At 41.5% G+C, this 24094-nt stretch overlaps 1 protein-coding gene across 4 annotated transcripts in view; it reads right to left on the reverse strand.

Moving 5' to 3' along the window:
* ZDHHC15 (zDHHC palmitoyltransferase 15) overlaps positions 1-23060 on the reverse strand; it is an 80152-nt gene extending 57092 nt beyond the window's left edge. For all 4 annotated transcript variants that reach the window (XM_074207087.1, XM_074207085.1, XM_074207086.1 and 1 more), the window contains exons 1-2: positions 22897-23060; positions 11648-11674 (exon numbers count right to left, since the gene is read on the reverse strand). In XM_074207087.1, coding sequence (XP_074063188.1) covers positions 11648-11674; positions 22897-23032 — 163 coding nt within the window. In that variant the 5' untranslated portion in view covers positions 23033-23060. The remainder of the gene's footprint in view (positions 1-11647; positions 11675-22896) is intronic.
* Between the last annotated feature and the right edge of the window lie 1034 nt (positions 23061-24094).

The following is a 24094-nucleotide window of genomic DNA, read 5'->3' on the forward strand; positions in this document are numbered from 1 at the left end:
CTTTTTTCTGTCAATCTGATAGGTATAGGTGGTATCTCAGAGTTGTTTTAATTTCCATTTCTCTAATCAATAGTGACTTAGAGCATTTCTTCATATGATTATAGATAGATTTGATTTCTTTAATCTGAAAATTATCTGTTCATATCCTTTGACCATTTATCAAATGGGAATTACTTGTAGTCTTATAAATTTGACTTAGTTCTCTATCTGAGAAATGAAATCTTTATCAGAGACATTTAATGTGAAATTTTTTTCCCTTGCTTTCTGCTTTCCTTCTAATCTTAGCTGCATTGGTTTTGTTTGTACAAAAACTTTTAAATTTTAATAAAATGAAAATTACCCATTTTATAACCTGCAATGCTCTCTATCTTGTTTAGTCATAAAGTCTTCTCTTATCCATCCATAGATCTGGCAGGAAAATTATTCCATGTTTTTCCTAATTTGTCTCTCCTATCTATCATCTTTTATATCTAAATCAGGGCTATCTAACTTTTTAGTTCCTCTGGGCTAGCTTGCCCCAACCCCCCCCCCCCCCCCCCCCGGGTTCCATACAGAATTCAATAGCCATTCATGAATATAATGCAACCCACACCACCAGTAGAACACAACAAATGCTACACAGTCACTGGAATGGGTGGGGAGGACCAGAGGCCTGCAAATTGGACAAGTACTCATTTTGATCTTATCTTGGCATATGGACTGAGATGCTGGTCCATACTGAGTTTCGGCCAAATCGCTTTTCAATTTTCCCAGCAGTTTTTGTCAAATAATGAGTTTCTTGTACCAAAAACTTTGATCTGGGGTTTATCAAACATCATTTACCACAGTGTACTGTGTACCTAATCTGTCTCACTGATCCACCATTCTTTTTTGTAGCAAGTACCAGATTGTTTTGATGATTGCTGCTTTATAAAACAGTTTGAGATCTGGTATAGCCAGACCAACTTTCTTCACATTTTAAAAATTCATTCCCTTGATATTCTTGACCTTTTGTTCTTCCAGATGAATTCTGTTATTAGTTTTTCTGTTCTGTAAAATAATTTTTGGTAGTTTGATTGGTATGGCACTGAATAAGTAAATGAACTATTATGCTCAAGCTACCCATCAACAATTACCATTTTTCTAATTGTTCAGATCAGACTTTATTTCTGTGAAAAGTGTTTTGTAATTGTGTTCATAAAGTTTCTGGGTTTTTCTTGGCAGGTAGACTTCCAAGTACTTTATATTGTCTACAGTCAATTTAAATGGAATTATTCCTTCTATCTCTTGCTGCTGGGTTTTGTAGGTAATATATAGTAATGACTTGCTCTTAAAAGACAGTTTTGCAGTTTGGCAGAAACTTGGCATAGACTAACAGTTCATGCTAAATGGGTACATGATTTAGAATGGCAGCATAAGCAAATTGAGGGAGCATGGAATAGTTTGACTTTCAGATCTATGGAAAAGGTTAGAATTTATGACCAAATAAGAGATAGACAGTATAATGGGATTGTAAAATGAATGACTTTGATTACATTAATTTAAAAAGGTTGTGCATAAACAAAATCAATGTAGCCAAGATTACAAGAAAAGCAGGGAATTGGAAAAAAATTTTTATAGTAATTTTTTTCTGATAAAAGACATAATTTCTCAGATAAATAGAAAACTGAGTCAAATTTATAAGAATACAAGTCATTCCTCAATTGAGAAATGGCCAAAGGATATGAACAGGCAATTTTCAGATGAAGAAATCAAATCTATAATGATTATAGAAGTGGAAATTAAAATAACTCAATTAAACCTCACACTTATCAGATAGGCTAATATGATAAAAAAAGAAAAATGACAAATATTGGAGAAGATACGGGAAAATGAGACACTAAGAAACTGCTAGTGGAGTTGTAAACTGATGCAATCATTCTGGAGAGAAATCTGGAACTATGCCCAAAGGGTTATAAATTTGTGTATTCCCTTTGATCCTAGCAATGCTACTACCAGGTCAATATTCCAAAGTGATTCCCTCAAAAGGGAAAAAGGATCTATTTGCGCCAATATATTAATAGCGAGTCTTTTTTCTGGTGGCAAGGAACTGGAAATTGCCCATCAATTGGGGAATGGCTGAACAAATTGTGGTATATGAGTGTGACAGAATATTACTGTGCTATGAGAAATGATAAGCAGGATGCTTTCAGAAAAACCTGGAACAACTTACATGAACTGATACAAAAAAAAAAAAAACATCGTACCCATTGAAAGAGAATATAGTACATGATAACAGCAATACTGTACAAGGATCAACTGTGAATGAATGACTTAACTAGTCTTAGTACTACAATGATCTACGACAATTCTGAAGGACTTATAATGAAAAATGCTATCCACCTCCAGAGAAAGGACTGATTGAGTCTGAATGCAGTTCTAAGTATATCTTCTACCTTATTTTCTTTGTTTTTTTGTTGTTGTTTGTATTTTCTTTCTTTTTGTTTAATTTTTTTTAGCTTTTTGCAAGGCAATGGGGTTAAGTGGCTTGCCCAAGGCCACACAGCTAGGTAATTATTAAGTGTCTTGAGACCGGATTTGAACCCAGGTACTCCTGACTCCAAGGCCAGTGCTTTATCCATTACGCCACCTAGCCGCCCCCGTTGTCTGTATTTTCTTTCAAAAAATAATATGGAAATATGTTTTGTGTGACTACACATGTTTAACCTATGTCATGCTGACTCAGGGAGGGGAGAGAGAGAGAATTTGGATCTCAAAATTGAAAAAAATATTAAAAATTGTTTTTACATATAATTGGGAAAAATAAGCTATTAAAAATTTTAAAACAAGAGGTTGCTTTGCTCCTCATCATGGGCCTTGAGTGATGTAAGATGAGCAGGAGGCACACTCTGTTAGACCAGTGGCATATGAGCAGAAGCCCAAGATACCATAAAAGAACCAACAGTTTCTTTCCTGGCTATACCAAAAAGGGAGAAAGATGACTAGTAATGCAACTGTACTTGAGACAGCTCTGTTCAGTTAGAGGTTCCATTCAAAGATTGTAATTGCGAAAATTCTATTTCAAATCTTTTGCTTTAAAAGCTATTTCTGGGAACTGTTTTGATTTGAAAAGGAAAAAAAAAGCCCTCTATTTTCTGTAGCATCTTTTATATAAATTGATGCCTAAAAGCACTGGGAGAAGGTTGGAGGCCCAAACATGCTTCATAATCACCCTTTACCATTAGAACATGAAAAGTCACTGCAGTTTCAATAAATGGGAGCCAAACTGAGCACACTCAGTCCACAAACTTTTGAGCTAAGGAAGGTCCTGAGATTAGTTTGCTCATCTACTGGGGGCTAAATTATGAGCCATCTAAGCGCCACTTACTGTTGAGGCAGTACTCTGTGACCTCTTCTTTTGTGAAGGTCTCTCTGACCTCTATATGAGTACATTTTCTATTTCCCTAAGAGCTGGTTTTTCCTTTCCCTCCCCTTTCCCTAGCTGGCTGGCTCCTAAAGGATAATGGAGACCACTTCCTGCCAAAGGTGGCTCCCTCTGGGCAGGAGAAAACTGCCTTACTGAGTCAGCCTTGTGAATCATCTACCCGGAGAGGGGAGGTATACAGTCTGACATTTACCTCAAATATTAGGTACATACCTCTAAATAACCGAGCCAACCTTCAGAACCTGTTATGTGGGTTGTGCAAATTTACACACTTCCTTTTAAAACTCCTTATTTCTTCAGCATGTACCACCCGTTGGGGTAATGAGTCCTGCAGCTAATGCAGTCACTATGCTTTATTCTTTAACCTAAACTTTTTCCTTTCAAGGGGTATCCTCTTAGTTCTAGCATAAAAAAACAAAACAAAGCAAATCAAAAAACTGTTCTGTTCCATTTGCAAGTTTGCAGTCTTCAAGCAAGTTCTCACCCCAGCCTAGCCCCATGGTCTTCATCTTTTCTTTCTCAAATTCTTATGTGGGGAAGACAGGAACACTAGAGACCCTTCAAAATTCATAGCTAGGGCAACTAGGTATTATTATAGTGACTACAGCACTGAGTTGGAGATAAATTCAGCCTCAGATACTTGCTCATTGTGTGACCCTGGGCAAGTCATTTTATCTCTGCTTGCCTCAGTTTCTTCTTCTGTCAAATGGGGATAATAATAATACTTCCTTCTCAGGGTTGTTATGAAGAGCAAATGAGAATAATTGTAAAGAGGTGACCTGTAGCAAGAGCTGTATAAATGTCAGTTATTATCATTATGATCATCATTAACAGGAGACAGAAATCTAAGAAAGGATGACTCCTTTCAACAATGAAATCCATGGCTTCAGATCTCTGGACAAAAATACATAATGTCTGAGAACGAGTTGGAGAAACTAGCGCTCCAAAGGGGAGAAAGACCGATGAATAACATCTGAATGGAGATCCACAAGGGAAAGAATAGATGAAGAGTTTGGGAAACAGGCAACAACTCTAGCACAAAGATGGGTTAGAATAGCAATGGGAGACTTCAGTTATCTGGACACTGACTAGATTGATCTCTGCTAAAATTAGATCAGTTCATGATTTCTTGACTCTATATAACAAAGAGAAATCTTTTTATTTTCAGGTGCTCTTGACTCCAGAGCCGGTGCTTTATCCAATGCACCACCTAGCCGCCCCAACAAAGAGAAATCTTAAACTGCATCTGATTCTCACCAACAAGCAAGAGCTGTTGGAGAAATGATAGGCAATTTAAGGGGAACAACTTCACCTTGCAATTTTGTATTAGGGAAGAGGCAGAATTCCAGGAATGCTCTGCCAGATGGCATAGATGCTAGATTTGGGGAGATTTCAGAGAGTTCATAGAAAAGATAGGCATGGATTAAAATTCTATAAAGGAAGTCAGCCAATGACCCCCACTGGAGAACACCGACCATTAATGATTTGGATTTGGGCTTGTCCATTTGGCTAGTTATGAATCTACTAATTTTAAGAATAACTAGCTCACATATCTTCATAATTTCTATCTGAATACTTCAATATTTAATGTTTTGCAGAAGTCTAAGTAAACTATATCTATTGTATTTCCCTCATCTGCTATTAAAAAAGGAAACTAGGTTAGTTTGACATGACCTGTCTGATGAAACTAGACTACATCCTTGGGATTATCACTTCCTTTTTCATTAACCATTTCTTTCATAACATATTCCAGAACTCTGTCAGGACTCAGAGTGAGGTTCCTTTGCCTAGAGCTTGCTCTTCTACAATTCTATGGCAGCTCTCATTCTCCAAGATCTTTTGAAGGTCATGGAGAGTGGCTCAGCAAGCCCATATGACAGTTTAGTACCTGAGAAGGTAGTCTGAGTTAGAAGGGGTTGGGTGAATTAAACTCATTGAGGGCAAGGCAATCTCTTACAATGCCCTTATATATCCTGGGGTATCAACTCCCTATTAGCTATCAGCTGTTCAGTGCTTTCCAATCTAAAGACCATTCTCTTTAGCAGAGAAAAAATACAACACAAAATAAGGACTGAGCAGCTCTGACTTTCCTTATTGATCTGCATTCACATTAGGCCTGCTAGACAACTCCCTTCTTGTTTCCTCAAAATTGTTTCTCAAAGTATCTTTGGAATTTCATTCGTGAGAATTGTCACATCCCTCCTGGGCGAACTTCCCTAAAAGAATTTTAATCCACGGGAGTCCAACTATCTATCTATCCTTTCTCTAAATCCTGTGAAATATGCTCTACTGAAATGAGTGTTTGGCAGACAATTCCAAGTTTTTCATTCCTTCTGCAGAACAAATTCTAAGATGGAATATCGCTTCTCCTCAATGTTCCTATCATTTTCACTCAGTCACCAATTTCTTCTTTTTGGTGGGAATCAGATCCAGAATGGAATTTCCTCTATTTTTCAAAAGATGAAAATACTAAAACATAAAATTATTAGCTGCTCCACTCTGAGGTAGAGCTTCAACAGAAACTTGGAAAAAATGAATCTTTCATCACTATTATATCTTGTCTTCCCAAATTCCTTATCTATTTCCTCTTTCTGTTAGGGTGGTCTATAGTGGAGATGTCACACTGTGAGGTGGGGTGTGGAAGAAGTGGAATGTTTAGCAAAATAAATTAAAATACAATACAAAATAAATAATGTCATTTTCTAAGTCATATGTGGGCAGAGATCTTTTTCTATTAGAGTTTGACACCACTGGTCTATTGTATACTCCAAGACCAATATAATAAAAGAATAATTCTTTCTACCATTGTACTTGCCACCAGACTTTTCCCTTATGGTTCTTAGAATTTCTCACATGGGTTTAGCTTCTTAAAGTATAATGCTACTCTGGCTCCCATCTCTTTTATTGATCTTGTTTTTCTTTAACCATTTTCTACATTTAAGGTTTCATTAATGCTTTTTGTTCTCTTATTGCATTTATTTCTCAATGTCCCCTCCCTTCTTCCAAGGCTTTCCTTACACAAGAGTAGAACCAATTAACATATCAAAGGATTCAGACATATTATATGACATTCCATACCCATGGTTCCCACCTCTTCACAGAAAAGGAAGAGGTACATCTTTTCTATCGCTTGGTAGGTTTTTTTAAAAGCTACCCTTTCAAAGGGTACTGTGCAATCTTGAGTCTCAGTGAATCCAATTGAGTTCCATTTTGCCTTCTGGCTTTAAGAACTCTTATTCATCTTCTTCCAGTATTTCATGAATTTGTGGACATTGGCTCTTTTGGGGCATCTAATCTCCTGTCTACTCTGGAGTGCCTCAACTGCTCTGCTTCTTCCTACATTGTAATGATTTTCTGTGGCCTTTGGCTTGGTGGATATGGATCAGATAGAACTGTCATCTGCCTGCCAGACACCCAGTAGGTACTCATGGAGGCCTCACTGAGGAATAGCATTACGTAGGAGAATGAATAGTATGAGTTGAAAGAACAAGGAATTATTCCTATTTTGTTTATATCTATGTGACCTTTAAAAAGTTAATTAACCTGTCTGTGCTTCAGATTTCTCATCTTAAACCAGAAGCCAGGAGTTTGTTTGATTTTCCCCTCTGTGCTCTTTCTGGAAGCTGAGCTTATTGGTAATGAGGTGTCACAGGAGGCTGTCTGGTGCCATTGTTTTGGCCTCCCCCATAATTGTGGGGTACACGTGACACATTAAATTGTCCCCAAATCTGGCCCCAAAGGGCCAGAGAGATGATTGCTTTGGTCCTGGAGCCCTGGGGGTATGTTTGCTTCTTTTCACCATATAAATGAACAGAAGGCTATCTGCTTTCCATTGGTTTGGGACATTCTGTCCTTAGACCTCATATTATAGGCTCTGGCAGGAACATGATGAGGGCCATGCTGAGAGAATGTGGGGGCATTATCATGGCGGAAAAGCACAGTCATGATAATAACAGCTGACATTTCTATAAACCTCATTTATAAAGTTCTTTGATGAATCACGTCATTTGTTCCCCGTCATCATGCGATCATAGGGAAAGAGTTGGGAGGAACATCAAAGGTTCCCTCTGATCCAACTTCCTCATTTTACAGAGGAGGAAACAGACCACACAAGTAGTCAGAATTAGAGGAGGGACTCCAAAGCCAATGCTCTTTCCAGAATAAAGTAGGCACCACAGATATTGCTATCCTTACTTTACATATGAGGAAAACAGAGGCTCAGGCTTAAGTGACTTGTCCAGGGTCACACAGTTAATTCTTTTGATCATAATTCCAACATGTTTTCTTCTATATCACAGCTGCCTCCCCCAAAAGAAAATGATACTTTCCATTTCTCTAGGGAATCAAGGTTTAACAAAGAGTTTTCTCTACAACAACACTGAGTGGAAGTGGTGCAAGTATTATTATATTTACTTTATAAACAAAAATACTGAGGTTCACTGGCCTTAAAGTGAGGTATCCACTCATAATAATGAACCCTGACCCTCCCATTAGTGCCTTTAGGCTGTCATCTTATGGCTCTAGACTCCTGTTATAATCCCTCCCTCTAATGCAAAATGAGATTCTCTGTGTTGTGCATTTTGCTCCCAGTACAGATTTCTGGTGAAAGCTAGTGAAATTGGAGCCCAGGAGGTGGTTCTAGTGCCCAGTATATATACTGGGCTGAGAGTCAGAGGGGCTGCACCATAGAAAGGTCACAGAGATGACCTCTTTGGATCTCAGTTAACCTATGGATAAAATGGGGCTGTGCCTAAGTGACAGCAACATCAGAGGAAGTAGAGTCATTAGGGTAGGAGAAATGCTTCACGCTTCTTAGAAGAAAGGCATGACAGGGACATTCTGCTTATTAGAGGGAACGCATATTAACATAGCACCCGAGAGAGGAAATGAACAGAAAATAATGAATGCCTTTTGCAGGCTGCAGAGCTGGGACTTTCTTGAGCTTTGGGGATTGAGGGAAAGGTTATATGCTTTGAGACCTTTTGCTTGCTTTCCCTGTGAAAGTCACGTGTTTTCTTTGTCTATACTAAGCATGGTTCCCATTGTCGATAACATCCACACAAAACCTCTACGCTGAGAGAGCAAAAAAGTCACTGGGCCAGAGGGTTGGTCAGAACTCCCATTTGCAGTAGATTTCCCTCACCCCCTGCACCCCCTCCACCTTGTATAAGCACAAGATTTGGAGTCAGAGGGCTTGTGTTCAAATTCCCACTCTGGAAATTACTGCCTGTTTGATTTTGGACAAATCACTAAGCCTCTTTGGGGTTCAATTTCCTCATCTGCGTTATGGATTAGATTGGATGATCTCTAAAATCATCCAAGGGATTGGATTAGAAGACCTCTATGGTCTTTTCTAGCCATGATCCTCTGATCTCAAGTCACCAAATCTACTGTTCAGTCTCTAGACAAGAGCCAGGCCTAAGCACTGTTGATTGACAGGTGTTGAACACTTCTTTGGGAGGAAATGGATAGTTTCCCTTGGTAAACTGTTCTGGTATCAGGAAATCCTTTGTGTTGGAGGAACAGTGGGTGGGAATGGAAAGAGAGCTGGATTAGGTGTCAGAGGATCTGTTGCTTACTGTCTAAATTACCTTGGATGAATGACCTCCATTCTCTAGACCTTGGTTCTCTCCTATAACAAGAGGGTTAGATTGGATGATCTCTAGGGATCTTTCTAGCATGAGAACCCATAATCCTGTATCTGATTTCTATCCCTCCTGCTGTGATCAGAAAATCATTTTGATTTAGGAAATTTCCTCTTTGAGAATTCTAGCTTTAGCAAAAGCAGGGGTCTGAGGAATAAGGGAGAAAAAGGATCAGGAGTCCCAGTGGGAGCAGCATATAGTGGAGGGGGCCCCAATTCCAGTGGCCAGACCCAGGGAGCTGGCCAGCGGGAAAGAACCTGGGAGGTAGGATGCCTTCGGGAGGCTCTAGACTCCAAGGTGTACCCATCAATGCACCGTCATGGCTCAGCTGGATTCTTCCTTGGACCCATGAGAAAAGAACATTTATAATTATTACTATGGCTATTATTGCTAATAAAGGACTGATTATGGAGAGATTCGCCTATATTATTTCATCTGCTCCTACCACAACCATGTGAAATGACAAATCTAATCATTGTAGGAACAACGGCTCCCATCTACATACAACTGTTGAGTTTACCAAGTGCTTTATTCACATAGTCTCTTTTGAATTAGGGAGGGCAAATATTATTGTAGATGGGCAAAGTGAGTTTGAGAGGTTTGTGGGACTTGTTCAAGCTGCTAACTGGCAGAGCTGAGACGTGGCCATCTGCCTCCCAGCTCAGTGTTCACTCTACTACACCAGCTCCAGGTCTCAGATTAGGGAGTTCAAGTAATAACACCAACAAATGACAGTTGGATAGGCTTTAAAGTTTGCCAAGTCTGATGTTACACATAATCTCCCCAGAGTTCTGTAGCAACCCTGGTTTATTCCCATTTTACAGATGAGGAAACTGTTGCAGACAGAGGCTTAAGTGACTAGCCCAGGGTCATACATTAAATAAATGTCAGAGTCAGGATTTGAAGTGAATGCCAATACAGCACTCAAATCATACCACTAGTGATTCTCTGGATCTGTTTTTCCATCTGGAAATTGAGCCAAATAGACTGGAGAACTTTGAATATTTATTTGAAGAATTCACTGTTTTCTTATCATGATTGGAGAGAAGTTGGAGGAAGGGGGAAACTTTTCTTGAAGGAACTATTAAAATCCTTATCTTGCAAAGAGGATGAAAGGAATTCTTTTGAAGAGATTTTATTTGTTATTCTGAATGAAAGGAGTAGTGTGAGACTATGCCCTTGATGGGGGTTTGTGATGACTCTGGTTTTAATTGTTCTCATAGCTAAAATGTTGTAAACCATTATCTATATTTTTGTTTTATGAATAGTTTCATTGTAGATATAGTGTCTATCCAGTAACTAATATTTACCTAATTCTAGCAGATTAAAGGATTTAATACAGAATATTAAATAATACAGAGTAACTAAGTCTCAACAGTTAATTAAAAAAATACTCTATGAACTAGTGGGGGCTCTAAGCTTAATTGGTTAATTGAAAGAATGAAATTTTATTTTATTTTTAATGAGAAATATATAATACAAATATTAATTAATGAGGAAATCTACAAATGAATGAGGAAATCTACAAATAGGCTGCACTCATTTGTCCTCTTGATTACCCCTGAGCTCAGAACGATCAAATTAAATATGGGAATGAGTCAAATCTGAAGGGTTAAAGCTAGGATATTACGATAAACCCCCAACTTATATTGGATTCTGCCACTAGACTTGGTCAACTGCAAAAGAGAATAGGAAGCAAGAATCCAGAAGATTCAATTCTGTGTAAGGTTATGACTGGCTCTAAGACATGGCTCTCTCTCTCTCTCTCTCTCTCTCTCTCTCTCTCTCTCTCTCTCTCGGGCCTGTAATGTGGGAGCAGTCAAAGGCTGGGCTGTTGATTCACTCAGGAAAGTAATTATGACAAGGGGATTAATGATTAACTAGGAAGTGTTTCTTAAAACACAGGTGGGCTACATAAAGGCAGATGGTTTAGTGGTAAAATAGTATGAGGATCCCTAAAATGGGAATTTTCATCCTGCCTGTCAGTCATGGGGAGGTAGAGGAAGGGGGGAACAAGCGGCCTCTTGTGAGGAGATATTTACTTCCGACTTCGTTAGAAACAGCATGCTTGGTCAGAGGGCAAGATGGAATTCTGGCTTATCAGTAGGACATCTTGGCAGTACCTCTATGGCTAGGTGTTGGCAGTTGTCCCTCTGGCACAAAGGGGGCTTCTTAATGCCCTCTAAAACAACTGCCCCCCCCCAGCAAGAAGGATTGTTTTTCTCAGGCAGGGTCCACCCTACTAATAATGTCAGACTTTTCCTAGCTATTCCAGTATATCATGGGTAAGTTGTTCAATTGATAGGTTGACTAATAGGCAATTAATTCTTTTTTTAAAAAAATTTTTTATTTATTTAAGGCAATGGGGTTAAGTGACTTGCCCAAGGTCACTCAGCTAGGCAATTATTAAGTGTCTGAGGTTGAATTTGAACTCAGGTCCTCCTGACTCCAGGGTTTATACTCTATCCACTGAACCACCTAGCTGCCCCAGGCAATCCATTCTTACATGGAAAGAGAAAGCATATATGGTCTGACCAAATTAATATAATTAATTAATATAATACAATATAATTTATCTGAACAGTTAATATAATCTTACCTTTTTCTACTGTGTTGGCCACAGTCACTGAAAAGAAAGAGAAAAAAAATGAGTATTACTTAAGTATCTTATCCAAGAACACATGTCATTAGTCCACTCTTGAAGGGAGAACTAGGAACCTACTAACCTGCTTGGATCATTCACCCATAGTCTTCCTCCCTTCTCATGATTGAGCAACTTCCTTCCTTCCTTCCTTCCTTCATTCATTCATTCATTCATTCATTCATCCACCTATCATCCTGGTATCCCATGCTTCAAATAAGCAGAAGAGGTAGTTATATGAAAATCTGAACTGAAAGGGGATAATGACGTTAATCTTTCCAGGATCTGTGAAGCCTGAAGGCCACAAGCAATAACTGGAGTAGTATGTGGTGAACCAGATTAAACATAATTGAGAAATGCTTAACAAAATAAATAAAAATATAGTAGAATATAGATCAAATTAATATAGTTTTCTAAGTCAAGATGTGGCCTGCAGGGATTTTTATGTAGCGACCTCATTTTTTTTTTTTGAAACTGATCCCACTACTCCAATGGATTGATTCTGGAGATGCCGTAGGAAAAACACCCTCATCCCTTGGTGACCAAGTCAGTGAAGCTGAGTCTCTGCCAGCTGAGCTGAGCTACACCTATGATGCTAAATCCTATCTGTCACCACCCAGCTGTACCCACCAGAGCTTGTGTCTTGATATGGAGACCCCAGGGCTGCCTGGAGGGACCAGGAGGCACCAAGGAGGATTTCCATGGGAGTACTGGGCAACTCACATGTGCTTATTCAGATGTCTGAATGCTTCAGTGCTAGTTCCTTTAAATAGTAAGCTAGTTGGCTTCCTGATATACCTGAAGTCTGACTCAATTAATAGAACAGCTTTTCAGGAATCTACTTACTACGTCAAAGGCAGCACACCAGTTTTGGTTCTTCACTGCTTCAGCGTTCCATGTTGGATGACACATTGAGGGACAGCCTGGTGTCCTGGACAGAGGTTTGGTCTTGGAATTAGCAAGAGTGGGGTACAAGTTCTACTCTGATCCATACCGACTCTCTTAACAATAGGAAGCCTTAAGCTTCTTGTGATCAAAGAACTCTCATTAGCCTCCTGAGTCATAAATCTAGAGTAAAGGGTCCTCAGAGGCTATCCAGTCCACCCTCTTTATTTTCAAGGGAGGAAACTGAGGCCCGGGGGGTAACAGTCAAAGATGGGACTTGCTCTAAGGCTACAAATTACAGAAGAATCCTTGATGGGATGGAAGAGGGACTTTCTACCCCTATGAGTTGGAACCCGAAACTGGACTACATGGAGAGAAGTAATCTTAACTGTGACCTGATAAATCAGGATGTTTTTCCTCCTTAACAATGGCCAACATTTATGGGTTGCTAATAACAGCAATAAACTCCAAACAGGGAAGAGGCCATTGTGCCAGGGCTTTCTCTTTAAGCAAGTTGTCTGGCTTCTCTCCTCTCATATCTAGGTCTTTTTTTTGGAAGCTTTTTTGAAAAGGCCCCACAAACCTTGCCAATCAACCAACCAACCCCCACGGCCAGCCCTGGTAATGCCCAGCTTGGCAGGACTTGGTTAAAACTTCTCTGCTTGTCTCTGCCTTCCCATACTTCCTGTTCCTACCCAAATGCAATTACAGTTGGCTCTCCCAGTGGGAAGCAGCAAGCTTTCCAGATAATGTCTTCTCTCTTTTTCAAAGGCACCTGCCTAGACACTGACACCAGCTGCTTGATTTTGCTTCCCCCCAGTTAGAGAACTCTGGGTCTAGCTGCTTGAAAGAAGCCCATTCAAAAATCTGACAGTGAAGAAGGGGGAGGAAGCAGGAAGCTTGGATGGGCCAGCCTGGGGCTGCACCCATTTGTCCTGGCGATTGGCATCTGTTCTGTTTGCTCCTGAGGGGAAAGGGATCCCTTCAAAGTCCTACAGAGATTGGGGCTTTTTCTGAAGGAGAACTGATAAACGTGTGAAACATCATGATGGCAATCATTTGGGGGATTGGGCAGGGGAGTTTCCTGATCAACTTGATGGATTAAAAGGGTGGTGAACTTTTGTTTGGGACTTTTGATTGTATTTTCCTAGGAGGATATTAATTTACTAGGTGGTTCCTCATGGAGGATAATTCTGAGTGATTAGGATGGATTGGTTGACTCAGACCACTGTGGGAACAGCCATCTCCCCTTGCTGCCCTATAAAGGGAAGTTTTCAATTGAAGACTTGGGCTTTTTTCCTCCTCTGATGATAGAGTACAGTCTGGGATCTGGTGCTAGAATCAGGAGAATGTTCTCCATGTTCTCAATGTTCTCCAGTGGAGCTACTAGAACCACCTTAGGGCAGAGGCACATGGGAACCACATATGCTTTTGCTCATGTCATCCAAGAAGAGTGTTCCTGGGCATCAAGTTCTTACTATCCAGAGTGATGAGGACAGTGCACTGAGCATGTTACCCTTCTGGGGCAGGGCTAATATAAACTACAGGGCTGCCCTGTCACTTCAGGGTGTTGTCATGAATCTGGGGGACTATTAAACCTTGGAGAAAAGTGGGACTAGCTAGGGGAAAGGAGAACTGTATAGATTGTTTAGGGACTATTGAGTCTTTACTGCTGTCTTTTCATCTTCTAAGGGTTAAAATAAAGGTTGTCTTGTCCCAAACAAATATTAAGTATTTGGACAAGCTACATTTGAACTAGATTCTGATATTTCCCAGAATCAACTCTGGGTGGTGGCAACATGAGCTTAAAAAGATGGTGGTTTGGATTGGGGGTGGGGTAGGGAGGGAAGTCTCCAAGACTGGACCCAGTTTGTAGAAGCTCCAAGCTTGGGGCATATCTTCTTCTACCCAATGTCAAAAAGTATTCTCCTAATAAGCAAGCACTAATTTCTTTTTGGCTTTTTTTCTTTTTAATTATAGGTATTCTGGCTACAGAACACCTTACCTATTTGTCAAAGTCCTAACAGCGAGGAAAGGGACAATCTGGCACTTGGAACATGCCAAGATGAACCTGAAGCAATAACATTGCCTTGCAAACTCCATTCTTTGGAACTGCATGTCTCTAAGAAAAAAAAATCTTCCATTTCTAAAAGGTTGCAGTATTTCCCTTGATATTTCTGCTTTTCCTCCCCTTTTTTAACTAATGGTTTTTACACAGTAGGACAGAGGTTAAAAATATCACTTGTGCATTACAAATGCTTTTCAAAATGAAAAAGTTACAAGATTTATTTGTAACTTTTACAAAATGGATCCTTTCTCACTCGTGTCTTAGCTAAGTGTATACTTAAAACATTCTGTAGGTAATTCTCCAAGCATGATGACAGTCTGCTATGGTGAGTTCTATAATTACCCAACCTCTCTGGTCCTTCAAATTTCAGCCTGCTTTTAGTGACTTAGACATTTGGAGATACTTCCCAGGGTCCTTTGCACATGACTCTTTTCTATTATCTATTTGCAGATTCTTTGGAGAAAATGATGCTGGAAGAATGGATGTCTTTCAATTAAGACTTTTCATGATAAAAACCATGTATTAAACCCACACATCAACTCATGATGCCCCCCCCATGGTGGGGGGCTGTCTCAGATGAACAGAAAAGGATTCAAGAGGCTTCACAAAAAGCAGAGGTCTGATTTTGGCTCCATACAAGGAAGAACTACCTAAATAATGAGAGCTATCCAAAAGTAGAATGGGCAAGCCCTGGAAGGTATTAATTCCCCCATCAATGGATAGCTCGCTGACTTCTTGTAGAAGGGATGCTTCCTCAGGTATATTGTGCAGACTCTGAGTTCCCTTTCAACTATGAGTTTATCCATGAAGTAAGTGTATGGAAGACTGTCTGAGGTCACTAAGGTTGACCATTAATCCTCAGAATCCTCAGGATACAAGACAAAAAAAGTACGGTGAGGAAAATCAGAAGGCTTTTGGGATGTGGAACAAATGGGAGAATAATAAAACCAGGAGGCCAGTGATTCCACTATGAAGTCTAGACCCTCAAGAAAGCAAAGAAAGAAAGGGTCTTACAGTCTACTATGTTTGTTTTGAAAATGTGAATTTACTCCAAAGGGAACAATTAGAGTATAATGGGAATTTTGGGGGCTATTTAGTAATCACTCTTGTCACCCATTTCTATAAGCAAACTTTAAATCTTTTTCCAGATGAAAGACCATCTTTATTGTCTGTATATCTTCTGGTGCAGGCAGAGAAGGGTGGTCTACACCCACATCCTGCACCCACTGAAGCTACCCTCTGGCCTGTGGCCATCAACTTTGGCTGCCCAGGTCTTGTGGAAATTGGAGCACAGACTGAGCAGTAGCTTGGGCCCCTTATTTATTGTTATGCGGTCATTATTTATTGTAGTATTTATGTGTTTTCTAACCATTTAACAAGTCTAAAATTGAGCCACCATTTTAACTCTGTTTTTAATATGTCACTGATGAAGTCTTTCAGTGTTGTGCTCCTAACTTTATTTTCCCTCCTTGTGATTTTTTTTTTAGTTTTTTTTTTTTTGCAAGGCAAATGGGGTTAAGTGGCTTGCCCAAGGCCACACAGCTAGGTAATTATTAAGTGTCTGAGGCGGGATTTGAACCCACCTACTCCTGACTCCAGGGCTGGTGCTTTAACCACTGCGCCACCTAGCCGCCCCCCTTGTGATTTTCTTGGTGCAATTTTGCACAGTGGAGGGCATTTTGGAAATGCATATTTGCATTATAGCAGAATTGACCATCTATGTGCAAAAATATTTATGGCAGCTCTTTTTAGTGGCAAAGAAATGGATACTAAGGGGAAATGGAAACTAAACCTCTCCATAAATTGGAGAAGGGCTAAACAAATTAGGATATATACACATGTAAGGTAGGTGTATGTTGTGCTAGAAGAAATAAAGAGATGATTTTAGAGAAATCTAGGAAGATTTACATGAGCTGAAGTGGAATCAAGTGAGCAGGACTAAGAGAACAATATAAATTATAACATCAATACTGTAAAAATGAACAATTTTGAAATACTTAATAACTCTGATCAACATAAAGATCAACCAGGATTCCAAAGGACTGATGCCTGAGAGAGAAGTGACAAATTCAAATGCAAAAGGAGAAAGGCATTTTCCTACATGAACGATATGATGATTTGTTTTGCTTGACTATGCATATTTGGTACAAGGGTTTTGTTTTTCTTTTTTCCCCAGTCTTTTTGTGTCTGTGTGTGTGTGTGTGTGTGTGTGTGTGTGTGTGTGTGTGTGTAGGTAGGAAAAATACATGAATGAGAACTGAGAAAAATAAAATGTAATAAAAAACAAAACAAGGAGACTGATAGAATAAATTGCTCACTTATAATTCAGGGCTCTCTCTTAACTTTCTTATTTCTGGGAGTGAGGTTGGTGTTTACAATAGGTTTAGGCAATTCAACTGTCTTAGAAAAGATAACAGATTTGAAAAACTGTAGGTCACAGTGTATTATACTGGAAAGAACACCTGACTTTGAGTTCAGGTTCAACTCTGGCACTTCCTGGTTGTGTGATTCCCAGGCAAGTCTCAACCTCTGTGAGCCTCAATTATCTGATCTGAAAACTGGGAATAATCACACTTACACTAGTGATTTTCAGAGCAATATTTTCCAAACCTTGAAGAATTCTATGTATTATGAATATAATAATGATAATGTAGAAATGCATCTGCCCCTCTTCCTTGCCCTGGACTATCTCTTAAGCTCTCCTGGTTTAGGAGAAGGAAATGGGAGCTGAGTTCTTTCTGGCTTTGACTGATTGACCCAACTCAGTTAAGTACCCTCCCTTAGTGCCTCCATTGACCTTCTGGAGCCCTAATGGGAATGGCTCCCAACTCTGGCATACAGCAGCTCACCACTTGGCCTGAAGGCAACTCCCAAACCTGTTTTACATACAGTACAAGCAATGATTCACACTCACAAGTTGGACAGCTGCAGAAACTTGTTTCTTAGAAAATCTTCCCTGGTTCTCTGCTCCAGAGATGCTTTCCATTTTTCCTGACTAACCCACATAATCAGTGCCCTTTCTCATCAAATAATTCTGGGCTCTGAGTAGGATTACACCCCAGCTCCTTTATTTCTTCCTTTCAATACAGACACTGTAGTTCTCCGCCCTCCTCCAAAAGCCAAAAATAGTTATTTCTGTGCCCAACAAGATCCCGTTAATTCTCTGCAATCACAGCCCACACTCCAATAGCGCTTTCAGGTTTATAAAACGCTTTGCTCATGACGCCACTTACGGTATCAGCATTACAATATTGCTAGCTCAATTTTACAGGAAGGGAAACTGAGGTCCCAAAAGGATATAACTTTCCCACAGTAGGCAGCTAGGACAAGTCCATTGGGATTTGAAGTCAAGCCTCCCAATTCCAAGGCCAAGACTCTGCATCTATTATGTTGCAGAAAGGAAGCAGGTCAGCACAGACAGAGGTAGAAAAAGTTCTCCATGGAACCCCCCTGCTTTTGGCTAGATAATTTGACATTAGGGAGATTACATCAGAGGCTACCCTTAGAGAACAAAGGACTCCCTCATCTTACTCTTTTCTAACAAAATCAATCCAAGACTTGTTTATTTTATCCTGTTTCACAACAATGAGGTGGTCTATACAGCAAAAAAAAAAAAAAACCCAAACAAAACCATTTTTCATATTGCATATCACAATATGAAACAACTGTAACATAGCAATGGGGAGTAGTAGATGCAATATGATGCTGGGACTTGGGACATCAGGATTCTATTCTCAGCTCTGCTCACTTCGTGGCCATTCATTTCTCCTCTGCCAAGTGAAGGCATTAGATTAGATTGTCTGAATGGTTTCCTCCAGATCTAGAATGTAGTTGCCCCTTGATGAGTTCAAATCACAAAGTTCAAAGGAAGCACATCCCAGACCACTGGGAGGGCTCATGGATGTTGCTGCTGACACTCACAATGCTTAGTCATCTTTGAAAGATCATGGATATGTGAACTAGGCCTGCAAGAAAAGAATGAGTGTCTTGACTTTCCAAAAGGAGAAAAGAAGTCTTAAAACTGTGAGTTTGACTCTGATTTCTGGTAAAATGTTAATTGGTTATTAAGGAATATCTGAAAACGGAAAAAAAGTGATCACCAAGAACCATTATGGTTTCATCAAGAACAAATCATGGGGGTGGTTAGGTGGCGAGGTAGATAGAGCACTGGCCCTGGAGTCAGGAGTACCTGAGTTCAAATCCAGCCTCAGACACTTCATAATTGCCTAGCTGTGTGGCCTTGGGCAAGCCACTTAACTCCATTGCCTTGCAAAAAAAAAAAAACCTTAAAAAAATAACAAATCCTGCCAAATCAATGTCATTTACTTTTTCTCACAATTACTAGAATGTTAGATCAAGGGAGTTCTCTGGATATGGATTGTGGAGATTGCTTTATTTTTATATTTACTTTAATAGATTATTTTAGCAAAGACTAAGCAAAATATCATGTGTTGGTCTTTGTGAACATGATGGAGAGATGTGGGCTAGATGAAGCTATATAGTTATATAGATTTTGAATTATTTGAATGGCTGAACCCAAAAAAATGTTTATGAATGGTTTCATTTCAATTTGGAAGGAAGTGTTTAGTGGAGTTCCTCAGAGATCTGTGTTTGGCCCCGTGCTAGCTAACCTTTTAACCAATGACTTGGATCAGGGCTCCAAAGACATGCTTATCAAATTTACAGATGTTAACATTGCTTAGAGGGAGAAATAACAGAATCATAGATGATAGAGTCAATATCTCAAAGTATCATGGTAGGCTTGAACATTGTACTAAGTTTAAGAAGGTAAAATTTAATAGGAATAAAGGTTAATTTCAATATCTGGGTTAAAAAAAAGTTAACTTGATAAGTATTAGATGAGTGAAGTCGGGCTAGATAGGAGGTCCTCTTATGGATCTGGGAGTTTTAATAGACTGAGAGATCAACATGAATCTACTGTATGATATGACAATAAAAAGGGAATATGATTTAAAATTATATTAAGAATGAATGAATGAAAAAATTATCACTATGTACAAGGCACTACTAAGCACTGGGTAGAAATTAGAAAAATAAGTCAGTCTCTACTCTCAAGGAGGTCACACTGTAAGAGAAGCATAATGTCTAGGGTTGAGGAATGGTGGGCCCATTGCATTCTGCTGTGGACTGACCATATGTGGAGTGTTATGCTCACAAGGTTATGGGTCCATTCAAGAACATTTGGGGGAAGGTAACCATGATGCTGAAGGGCCTTCAGATCACATCCTCTAGGTATCATCTGAAGGAATTGAGTCTATGTAGTCAGGAGAAGCAATGACCAGAGGGGGCATGATAGCTATGTGCTGTCAGTTTGTTCTGTTTGGCATGGAGTGCCAAAAGACCTAAACCAAAAAAAGCAAACTTAGATTTGATATAAAGAAAAAAATCTGAGCTATCCACAAGTAGAAGGGGTTATTGGCTGGTTGGGGAGACTGTAGGCTTCCCCTCATTTGAGGGTTTTAAGGACTTGTTATATTTGTTTTTAAAGTGGTTTCCTGAGCACACATGCTTTGCACCAGATGGTTTCTGAGGTCTCTTTCAGTTTTGAGACTGTGATTCTAGCTTGGTTTTATATTTAAAGGTGTGGGGGGGGAAGCTTTCTTTGCAATGGCCACTCAAATCACAAAACCCTCAAATTCTAAAAGACCTTATATAGCTACCTTGATGTGTTAATAGTCCTTAGACAGAATGTCGACAGTATAATAGCAGTCCAGATTTCTGGAGTCTTAATTTTTTTCATTCAAAGACCGAAACGGTAAAATCTGAATATAGAAAATCTCTGCTGTTATTGCATAGCCTTGATTAAACCCTCAATTTCAGCAATGAGATGGAAACCAAACTTATTTTATGCCTGACAAAGGCAATTGATTGGATTGATTTCCTTAAGAGCTCTTTTTTGCATTTTCCCTAATGTTTCTAAAAAGGAGCTTAGTTCTTTACACCAATCAAATTTGCAAAGATGGTGGGCGATGGAAACAATCATGGTAGAGGGGTTACACTAGACAGGTACACTAATGCACTATGGGTATGAGCTATGAACTGGTTCAGTGATTCTGGAAAACAATTTGGTATTTCACAAGAAAAACCACAAAATTGTTCTTGCCTTTTGATGACAATCTTACTAATGGCTTTCTTACGCCAATGAAATCAATGATAGAGAGGAAGGTCTCATGCATTCCAAAATATTAATAGCAATACTATTTGTAGTATCAAGAGACTGGAAACAAATCTTGCGCCCAATGACTGGGGAACAAATTACAGTATAGAAATGAATGAAAAGCATGAAGCCTTTATTTATTAAGTGCTTCCTATGTGCCAATAGATAGGTCTATAATTGAACATTATTGTGCTATAAGGAGCAGTAAATAGGAAGAGTCCCACAGAAACATGGAAAGACCTGTAAGAACCAATGCAGAATAAAAACAAGCAAAAGCCAGAGAATAATCTACACATTTGCAATCATGTAAACCAGAGGTATCAAGCACACAGCCCAGGCAAGTTCAGAATGGAATCAGAAGCAGAATAAAATATAACTGGGAACTATTTAAGAAAACAGATCAAAACAGAACAGAAAATGCCTAATGTTAATGTACAGTTTGTAAGTTGATATTTGGTTGCAGGGGTCCTTGGCTAAGGTTTAGCTGCAAGGAGGGAGCATCTGCAAGGCCTGTGTCGGATTTCAAGGTAGATATTTTGCTTGCAAGGCCTGTGTTTCTATTTGGGGATGAAAACACTGACATACAGAAGATGATAAAATGTGGATCAAATCCAGTGGCTAGTGCTGCTTTCTTGAAGACTGGAGTTAAAATATAATCTTTACTTTCTGTTTATAAACAGTAAACCATTAGAAATGAAAGTGATGTAGTATGTGATTTAGTACTGCTGTGGTAAAACAATTCTTTGCCCTTTGTTTTATTTGAAAGTTTGATGGTGGAGGGTATTTCTTGACAAGTGAATGATTTGCCCAAATACGATGCCTAAGGTATATGTGTAAATTTGCATCTATGTGGGAACACACATATGTACACATGAATGAGGTGAGGGAATTTTTTTTCATTGCTATACAGAGTTGAATCAGTAGGGAAGGAGCAGAATCAAGGCTGAAAAGGAAGGCAGCCTCTTTCTGGCTCCTTATTTTTCCCAAATTGTGTATAAGCCACCAGTGCCCGAAATTGCTCTCCCCAGTGTAGGGGGAAAGGGAGAGGGGATTGTATGTATCTGCAAATATTGGGGATAGGGAAGAGGGATGGCAGCCATGATTGATGGGATGGGGGGAGTTTTGTGTCATAAATCATGTTAACCCCTTGGTGTGAGGGCATGGGGGGGAGGACACCCTGGTGTGGGGGCATTGGGGGGGACAACACTGTCATGTGAGGGCATTGGGGAGCCACCCTGTTGTGAGGGCACAGGGGGGAGGACACTCTGGTGTGAGGTCATTGGGGGGATGACACTCTGATGTAAGGGCATGGGGGGGGAATCGTGATGTAAGGGCATGGGGGGATGACACCCTGATATGAGGGCATGGGGAGCCACCCTGATGTGAGGGCATGGGGGGATGACACCCTGATATGAGGGCATGGGGAGCCACCCTGATGTGAGGGCATGGGGGGCCACCCTGGTGTGAGGGCATGGAGGGATGATACCCTGGTGTGAGGGCATGGGGGGCCACTGTGGTGTGAGGGCATGAGGGGATGACACCCCGGTGTGAGGGCATGGGGGCCACCCTGATGTGAGGGCATGGGGGGCCACGATGGTGTGAGGGCATGGGGAGACGATGCCCTGGTGTGAGGGTATGGGGGGATGACACCCTGGTGTGAGGGCATGGGGGACGACATTGTGGTGTGAGGGCATGGGGGGCCACCCTGGTGTGAGGGCATGGGGGGACGACAGCCCGGTGTGAGGGCATGGGGAAGCCAGTGAGCAGGCTTGGCTGGGGAATGGCGCTGGCACACGGCGGGGTCCCCCGTGTCAGAGGGTTCCAGGACCTTGGCTTTCGGGCTGCAGGGGCCCTTGGGAGCCTCTCGTGCCCCCCTTTCTTTGGCCCGCAGAGCGCGAGCCCTCTCCCTTGCCCAAGGTCACCGAGGGAGAAACGGGGAGCTGCCCGGCCCGCAGCCCCGGCGGCCTCGGGGGGCTGCGGCGGCCCCGGGGGGGGCGCTGGGGGGCCCCGGGGGGGCCCGGGCGGGGGCGGGGGCCGAGGCGAGAGGCGGGGCGGCGCCCGGCCCGTGCCACTTACCCACGCACATCTCGAAGACATAGGCGTAGTAGGACCAGAGCACGACGAGCACGATGACGAGCACGGGCACCCAGGCCAGCATGCGGCGGCAGCACCGCAGCCCCCCGGACAGAGCCATCTTCCAGCCCCGGCGCATCCTCTGCTCGAAGCTCGGCCCGGCAGGCCTGGCCGCTCCGGCGCCCAGCGGCCCCGGCAGGCGGGGGGAGGGAGGCCGCGCGCCCTGGTGCTGCGCTCTACTGCAAAGCCTGGCGGGGCTCCCCTGGCGCCAGCGCGCCACCGTGCGACCGCTCTTTCGCATGGCTGGCCGCGGCCAAAAAAAAAAACCCAACCAAAAAACAAATCACACCCGGGCTGTGTCACACACTGCCGCAGACCCACAGACACGCACCGACACACGGACACGCGCGCGCTCGCCCCCGCCGCCGGCCCGCGCCTCCGCCGCCCACGGCCGCCCACACGCCCACGGCCCCCTCCGGCCGGAGGCGACGACCTGGAATCAGTCTGTCCCCAAGCCACGTTCGACCTTTGACATGAGCTATGTGACCCTGGGCAAGTCACTTCCCCCCGGAATATTGCAGTGTGCCCGTCTGTCAGACGAGCTGCCAAATCACTCCTGTATCTCTGCCGAGAAAAGCCCAAATGGCGTCAGGAGGAATCACAGCACTGAAATGATCAAGTCAGGTGGTAAGGGTGAGCGACCAGAGGGGTCCTGGGATACCAAGGGGGGGGGGGGGAAGGGACCTCCGAGAGCCCTGCATTGTACACGCGTGGAGACACACCGAGAAAGGACCTCGATTTCAAGGACCCTCGGACGTCACCTTCCTCCAAGCCCCCAGCTGAGGCTCGTGGAAACTGAGGTCCAGAGCACGGACAGCAGGGGAGGGATGCATGGCAGAAGAGAGGTCTACATCCATGTAGTCTTTGCCAGCGCAGTGGAAGCCCCTGAAAGGGTCAGGTACTGGAGATGATCATTCATTCATTCATCCAGGCATCCATCCCTCCATCCCTCCATCCATTCATTCATCCATTCATTCATCTGTTCTAGATCTGTTTCCAGCAGGCCTCCCCCGGCTCTAAGAGAGAGAAAGCAGCTATCATTTATTTTTAAACTGACAATCACACAGCATTTCATTAACAGGATCTTTTATTTCCAGCATCATTGAATCTTCATATTTTATTGCTGAGGAAACTGAGTCCC

The sequence above is a fragment of the Macrotis lagotis genome, chromosome X (assembly GCF_037893015.1).
Source record: "Macrotis lagotis isolate mMagLag1 chromosome X, bilby.v1.9.chrom.fasta, whole genome shotgun sequence".
NCBI lineage: Eukaryota > Metazoa > Chordata > Mammalia > Peramelemorphia > Peramelidae > Macrotis > Macrotis lagotis.